The sequence below is a fragment of the Triticum aestivum genome, chromosome 1B (genome assembly GCF_018294505.1).
Source record: "Triticum aestivum cultivar Chinese Spring chromosome 1B, IWGSC CS RefSeq v2.1, whole genome shotgun sequence".
Taxonomy (NCBI): domain Eukaryota; kingdom Viridiplantae; phylum Streptophyta; class Magnoliopsida; order Poales; family Poaceae; genus Triticum; species Triticum aestivum.
The window spans coordinates 101,479,103-101,486,950 of record NC_057795.1 but is presented as its reverse complement, the minus strand read 5'-3'; the positions used below and the strand labels follow the sequence as shown (position 1 = coordinate 101,486,950).

The following is a 7,848-nucleotide window of genomic DNA, read 5'->3' as shown; positions in this document are numbered from 1 at the left end:
GCATTCCTTTCCTTCGTTCTCTCACAGAAACACCCCGTCAATCATCTAAAAAAAACACCGTCAATCCAGTCTCTCCATCTTCTTCTTCCCCAATTGATTGTCCCCAGTTTCTAAGAGGCGACTCCAATTCCCCAAGCTAATCAATGATTCTTGGGTATGTTTTATCCTATAAACTATCCCAAAGCCCTTATGTGGGTGGAGGCGAGAACGGCAACCCGCAGTGTGACCATCTATCATCTAGGCCATGGCTAGGCTTAGAGGGCAGGCCATGTAGAGATGGAGTCCGGGCACTGTTCAAGCGAAGCGCTTAGGCCATCGTCGATTCATGTAAATTTTTTCATCTCAATTGTTTGAACCTGGTCTATTTGTTTCTGGTATGCTATGATTACTTGATGTTACATTGGCTTGATTATCTCTTTTACAACATTACAATCAGGTAGGTTCTGCTGATTATGGCACTGCTTGCATTTGGATTATTGGATAGCTGGAGTGTGGGCTTTCTTCTAATTTACTCCAAGGACATGATTCTAGAATTCAGGTGTTCTCTCCCCTGTATTGAACAATGTTGCCAGAAGAAACAACATTTATCTGGTTGTGTGAAAATAAAAAGAGGAAACTTGCAGATCAATTTGCTGAATTCAGAAAGGTGCTATGCATAGATTCGTTTTGTGAAATGTCACTGGCGAGGAGGTGTTGGATGTTCATAGTATTGAAGAATAACGACCTCATGAAAACTTAATTGTGAAAAGTTGTGTCAATGAGAGTTCTACAAATTTGCTAGAGAAATTTATACTTGCCTTTATAATGACTTCTCGTGGTAGACGATGCATAGGATAGTACCTTCTGGTGCGACGGACGGCGGCTCCGCGGCTCTGGCTCTCCCATGGCGAAGGGCGGCGACCTGGGGCGCCTCTCCCACGGCGCGCGACGGGCTGCGACTTGCCGGCAACTCCCGCAGCAAAGGGCAGCGGCACCGGCTCTCCCACGGCGAAGGGCGGCGACCTGCGATGGCTCTCCCCTGGCGTGCGACGGGCGGCGGCTCCGGCTCTCCCCCGGCGAAGGGAGGCGACCTGCGGCGGGGCTCCCCCGGCGCGCGACGGGCGGCGGCTCCGGTGGGGCGGCTCCCGGGGCGACGGGCGCGGCGACCGGCGGCGGCTGCAGGAGGCGGAGAAGGGCGCGGCGGGGCGGCTCCGGTGGCTGGGGAGGCGACGACCCGTGGCGGAACGGCTCCCGCGGCGGGGGCGTGCTCCCGTGGCTGGGGAGGCGGTGACCCGCGGTGGGGGCGGGCTCCCGCGGCTGGGGAGGCGGCGAACGACGCGGCGGGGGCGGGCTCCCGGTGAGCTACGGCGGCTTCCCATGGCTCCGGCGGCGCGAGGCAGCGGTGAAGGGCGCGGTTTCCTGTTGCTCGGCGCGAGGCTGCGGGAGGCGAACGACGGGGGAGGAGAAGGTGAAGGTCGTGCGGGCGACCGATTTTCTTAGTGCGGGGCGATTAGCGATCGATCGTGGCTTGTTGCGTGGTTGGTAGCGTTAAACACAGAACGATTAAGGACCATTAGATTTTGACGATGAATGGATGTGATTGTTTGGATCCGTCCCTTTCTTTCTTTTATAGTGGTAGTAGATAGTAGATTAATCAATACCCACCCACGTTTCCTCGTTCTCTTCTGCCCGCCGCCTGCTGTGCTCTGCTCTCCCCACTGCCCAGTCCAGTCCACACTACCCACCCAGCGACTCCGCCTCCACCGAAACCCCAATGCGGTCGCCGCGACTCCGCCGCCAGCCGGCGCCGGCGCCATCGCGGGCTTCGGATCCGGCGGAGCCCACTGAGGTCTTCTCCGTCGGCGAAGCGGTGGAGGTGTTCCCGGACGAGGGAGCCTACCGCGGGGCCCACCTCCCCGCCGTCGTCGCGCGCTTCGACCCCGACCTCCGCAGCTACGCGGTCGAGTACGACGCCCTCGCCGTCTCGGGGGCCTCCGGCCGCGCTCTCCCGGAGACCGTGCCCGCGTCACAGGTCCGCCCGCGCCCACCGACACCGTCGCCGGCGCCCCACGCTGAGCACGCCGCCGTGGACGCGCTCCGAGACGGCGCGTGGTGGCTCGGCGTCGCCCTCCTCGGCGGCGACCGGGCGGGCGGGAAGGTCGCGGTTTGCTTCCCGGCGACGAGGGAGGAGGCAGAGTTCGACGCGGCCGATGTCCGGCCCCACCTCGAGTGGGTCGCCGGCGAGTGGCGCTCCCCCGAGGACATGGTACGAGTTCCAGCACATCTTGCAAAAAGATCGTCTTTTTGTGCCGTTGTATCCCCATTCAAACTGGGGGAGCCCCCTTTGTTCCATGGTTAGGGTTAGTAGAAGAACATCTTGCAATGTTCGTCGGATTGCTGTTACCTAGGCTTTGTTGTTGAATGCGGTAGCGCATTCATCTCCATGTGATTTCGTGGTTAGGGTTTCTGTGGGGAATCCCATTTTGTTCTCTCGTAGTCTGGTTAGGGTTATGATTTACAAGATGATCTTGCAAATTTGCAATGCGCTGGAGTTTTCTGCATTAGCATTGCAAATGCGAGATTAGTGTCGTTGCTTCTGCGCTTTTGTTAAGTGTGGTATTGATGGATTGTTGCTGAATGTTGTATTTGATGGAGTGCACTTTCTAGGTGTAGTGCTTGTGCCCCACTGTCTGGAAGATTTCAGTTCATCAAATTTATTGAATAAATTCCTCTGGGCTTCCGGAGGGCATGTGTTCTACTCCCTCTGTACCATAATACTTGTAGCTGGGGAACTAAAACTTAGTTCTCCCAACTACTAGTATTGTGGTACAGAGGGAGTACTTATTAACAAATGGCGGTTTGTAGTTGTCAGACCAAGCTAGTTGGATTTGTTGAATGTGTTATATAGATTCATACCGAAACAAAGTGAGCCTAGTTGGTGTACATCTGCAATGAGTTGCTGGTCGATATTGCTGCTGTTACTTCTCCTGACATGTTTTTGTTATAGTAAATATGTATCATACTGAAACAAAGTGAACCTAGTTTGTGACTTGGTGTACATCTGCAATGCGTTGATGGTCGAGAACGCTGCTGTTACTTCTCCTGGCATGTTTCTTTTATTACAGTTTCTGAGCCTCAGTGCAAGTTGACATGACAAGATTGTTATGGAACTACATTCCTGAATTGTTGATGATCTTCCAAATGCTTTATGCTGAAATTTATTGTTTTAGAGGGATTTCTGTTTTCTCCTATATATTACATATGTTGGTATTTTATCTTTTACTTCTAGGTGCGTCTTAAGTGCATGTAATCATCGGCTAGGATAGAACATATGGGATGATTTGGATTCCTTTTCTGATTGCTCTAGAGTTATACTCCCTCCGTCCGAAATGGATGTATCTAGCATAAAGTTGATACCTACTCCCTCCGTCCCAATCTTGTCTCTCAAATGGATGTATCTAGCACTAACTTGGTGCTAGATACATCCATTTGAGGGGCAAGCTTTTTCGGACGGAGGGAGTAGGTATCAACTTCTATATTATGCCCTCAATTGTGTTGGTCATGGTAATTTTATATTAGAGTTTCTTACTTTTCAAAGTTTTCTTTACTTGTGTATTTTTATCACCTTCTTTTAATTATTGGTTGCTGAACAACTACTCTTTGTCTACCAGGAGACATCCAAGAGAATGCCGTATGCGAAAGGAGCACAAATAGAAGTTGCCAGGTTGGAAGCTGATTCTGTTGTTGCTTGGTTCCCTGCAATTGTTGCAAAGACTATCTGGAAAAATAACATCTTGGTGGAGTACCCTTTCTGGAAGGGTAGTGAACGGTTCAATGAGATTGTCGATATCAAGCACATCAGACCTTGCCCGCCACATGCATCAGTTATTAGTTTCTGCATCAATGATGATGTTGAAGGCTTCCAGGATGATGGCTGGTGGCCAGGGAAGATCACTGAGATCCATCCCAAGTTAACGTATACATTTAAGTTAAGAACTTCAGGAAAGAAGGTTCAGTTACACCAGAACACACTGAGGCTTCGATATGACTGGACTGATAACCAATGGAAGCAAGTTGCACAGGTGTGTACAGAATCTTTCGAGTTACATTTCTTTGAAATGTTTGCACTTTATGTCGATGCTTCCTGCACTGCTTTTATGTGTTTATGTTCTTAGTGCTATAATCAATTTCTATGGTGTGAAAAGGTGAGGATTCTTAAAGTTGCTTTCCTTGTAGCGAAACCTACTTTTACTTATGAATCAAGCCTATTTGCCTCTTTGAATTGGATGATTTCAATCCATATGATTTTTTCTACAGGGAGTGTTGGATAGGCAACCATATCTCTTGGATCGCTTTCCTATGAGGACTTTTAGCATGAGATTGTATCTCTTGGATTTTTTTCCTTTATGTGCATGGCAACTATGGCATACGTTCATGACTAGTATCTAGAGAAAATTCCTGTGTTTTTCCTGTGGTCCAACAGCACAGCTCCTAATCCGTACTTCTATGGTTTTCAATTCCTGTTTTCAGAGAACTTTGCAGTTTTTGTTGACACATGAGCTGTGGTTGATACCAATATTTGCTGTATTAGTGCTTAAGAATTTTGTGGTGATTCGTGATGCTCTTGTTCTGGCATTTTCTAACTATTGCATGGTCAATTGCGCAGTTCCCTTTAAGGCTTTAACTATGAAATTTGTGTGCAGGAACTATGTTAACAAACTCGAGATATTAGATATATTTTCTTCTCAGAATTGTTAACCTGGCTAAATTATTAGTTATTAATCCTGCTGCCGTGATATCTGTTCCAGTGACGCAATATGCAGTTCACCCTGTTGCCTCCTCTTTTTATTGTTTTTCTGGATCAAAGGGATAAAACATACATCTCTGGCCTCTTTTAGCTGAAGTACCTACCACTTCACCACCCTCTTGCAGATACACAGGTAGGAACATATTAAAAACTAAATCAGAGATAATGAAACCTTTTTCTGTTTTTGAGGAAGAATCAGCTCCATTACTTGACACTGCTAAAGAGGCATCGTATTATCTGTACTTAGGAACTAAGGATGACCAAATGTAGCACCTTTTACTGTCTCTTTTTGTTGCCTAGCCTCTTGTCAGTGGATATAGTACTAATCGCCAACAAAAATCAAATATGTTATGAGCCACATCCATGGCAATTGCATCAGCCAGACAATCACTTGCACAGTCAAACTGATTGAGTTTATAACTTGATGAGAGGGAAATTCAAGGAACAGCTGGACTCTAGAGTTCTCTATTCCGGTATTATCAATGCTCTCTCATCCAGCAAACCAAATTAATCAAAAGAATCCCTGGGCAGTTCCTCTAAGTTTGGTGAAATTAGAATAAATCTGTGTTTCGTGTTGAATTCTGAAGTTGTAAGATGCGATGCAAACTCATATCTGTTTCAGTAACACAATATGCAATTCACCCTGTTGCCTCCTCTTTTTATTGTTTTTTCTCGATCAAAGGGATGAAACATTCATCTCTGGCCTCTTTTAGCTGAAGTACCTACCACTTCACCACCCTCTTGCGGATACACAGATATGAATATATTTAAAAACTAAATCTGAGAGAATGAAACTTCTTCTGTTTTTGAGGAAGAATTAGCTCCATTACTTGACACTGCTAAAGAGGCATCGTATTGTTGTCTGTACTTAGGAACTAAGGATGACCAAATGTAGCATCTTATACCGTCTCTGTTTGTGTTGCCTAGTGGATATAGTACTAATTGCCAAAAATATCAAATATGTTATGAGCCACATCCACGACAATTACATCAGTCAGATAATCACTTGCACAATCAAACTGTTTGCCTATTCTGGTATTATCAGTGCTCTCTCATCCAGTAGATCAAATTTATCAAAAGAATCTGTGGGCAGGTTCTAAGTTTGGTGAACCTAGAATAAATCTTTGTTGTCTGTTGAATTCGGAAATTGTAAAATGGGATGCAAACTCACATCAACGATGATGATTACTTATTCCTCTGTACTTTATGTTTAAAGCAATTTAAACTGCCAACGTTTCTAACCATTGTCGCCTTTCTACGGCCTTTGGCCATCTTTCAGAATCTGTCGGGAACAAAATTCACAGGAGGCGACAGGGTTGAAGTCAGCAGCGACGAGGAAGGTTTCCACGGAGCGTGGTTCCAGGGGACCGTCATCAAATCCGTGGGACACAAGTTCCTTGTGGAGTATGATGCACTGAAGGACGATGACGAGACCACGCCTCTGAAAGAAACCATAGGGGAGGAGCACATCAGGCCCTCTCCTCCGGCCATCCCTGTCACCAGCGGTTTCAAGGTCCTTGACGAGATCGACGCCTACACCAACGATGGGTGGTGGGTCGGCGTGATATCCGAGGTCCTCAGCGACCAGAAGTACAAGGTTTACTTCAAGGCGTACAAGGAGCAGGATGAGTTTGAGCTCGAGCAGCTGAGGCGTCACTGCGATTGGGTGGGGGGAAGGTGGATGCAGGCTTCCCCGGTAATAACCTCTACGGCCTATCCGTTTTCTCCGCATCTAAGTTCACAGCTGATAATGAAATTAGCACTAGTGATGATGATTTACTGATAGCAGCTAGCACAGCTGGATAGCTACTACCCATGTTTGTCTCATCTTTACATTCAGTTATTATTATCACCATCTGTTTCTTTGCTATCGGTCAATCACATGTGTTTGTCCAAACTCAGTTTTTCATTGACAATCTATGATCCTTGCAGGCATTGGAGATGTGACGGCTGAAGGGATGCACGCATTTTTTGTACAGGAGCCTGGGATAATTAGTACCCATGAGAGAGTGGCTTCACTAGTTATGATGCTCGCTGAACTGAAGCTGTGTTATGCGCATGGAAAGGCCAGCAAATCGGCAGTAGATGGCCTTTCTGCATTGCCATTCCCGCAGCAGGTGAGCTAGATGAGATGTTCGTCGACGGGAGACTTTCACCGTCGCAAGTAAGGTTCGTCGTGCTTTTATGTAAACCACCTAAGAACAAACCTGTGTGAACATCGTCGCTATTCACGATTCCGCGAGTCCCCGCGTCTGAAAATCGAGCCGTGCTCGCCGTAGATTGCTGTTGTGCATTCGTTCCGTGTGATCTGGCCTGCATGGAGCGTTTTAAGCACTTGAGCCGAGTGTAACCGCCAACGGTTCGTTCGTCCTTGTGATAACTGTGTTGGCTACGCCCCGGTTTAAAAGTTGGAATTCAATGTGGCGTGAGGGAGGGAACATGGCCGGATTGATTGCCTTGGCGGTAGAGGACGACGAAGGTTTGTTGATAGTGACGACGCGTCGTGGTTGTACTAGGCGCGAGTTTATTTTGACGGGGCCATGCAAATAGCATTTTCTCTGTGTTGTGTCGTGTGCGATATGTGCATCAACACATCTAAATTAGTGCAAAGTTGAGACACAAAGTGTGATCCAACAGAATGTTTCTGTCTCAGCTTCAAACGTTTTTGCTCTTCGGAGCGGGAGGCAGCGACACTCTACCTGAGTTGTTGGTTTTTTTGTGCGAAATCAGATACGATCATGTTAGTTAAAAAAATGATGCAACACCACCAGGAAAAGAACAGTGGCCGCCAAAAATCTGTTGGGATTTTGCCGGACCTTTCGTTTTCGTTTAGATGGTATGGTAGTCGTTTCGAATGAGAACTCGCCACTTTCCAAAGATTCCTCCAGATGACAACAGACGTGGCGTGGCAGCAGGCATTCAATTGCTCCTGAGATGCCCCTGTCCCAAACTGCGCCTACTAGCAGGACCGCCGCTGGTCGCTGGGCTATTCACTCGTACCGCCGCTGGTCCATACTGTATCACCCATGCATCGAACCGGCCGATGCACGTGCACGTACGAT

General features: G+C 47.7%; 1 protein-coding gene across 1 annotated transcript; it reads left to right on the top strand.

Moving 5' to 3' along the window:
• Positions 1–1,644: 1,644 nt before the first annotated feature.
• LOC123110296 (protein AGENET DOMAIN (AGD)-CONTAINING P1) lies at positions 1,645–7,079 on the top strand. Its single transcript, XM_044530779.1, has 4 exons — positions 1,645–2,245; positions 3,651–4,061; positions 6,066–6,482; positions 6,719–7,079. The coding sequence occupies exons 1-4, from the start codon at positions 1,754–1,756 to the stop codon at positions 6,731–6,733; spliced, it is 1,335 nt and encodes a 444-aa protein (XP_044386714.1). The 5' UTR covers positions 1,645–1,753; the 3' UTR covers positions 6,734–7,079.
• Positions 7,080–7,848: the final 769 nt, after the last annotated feature.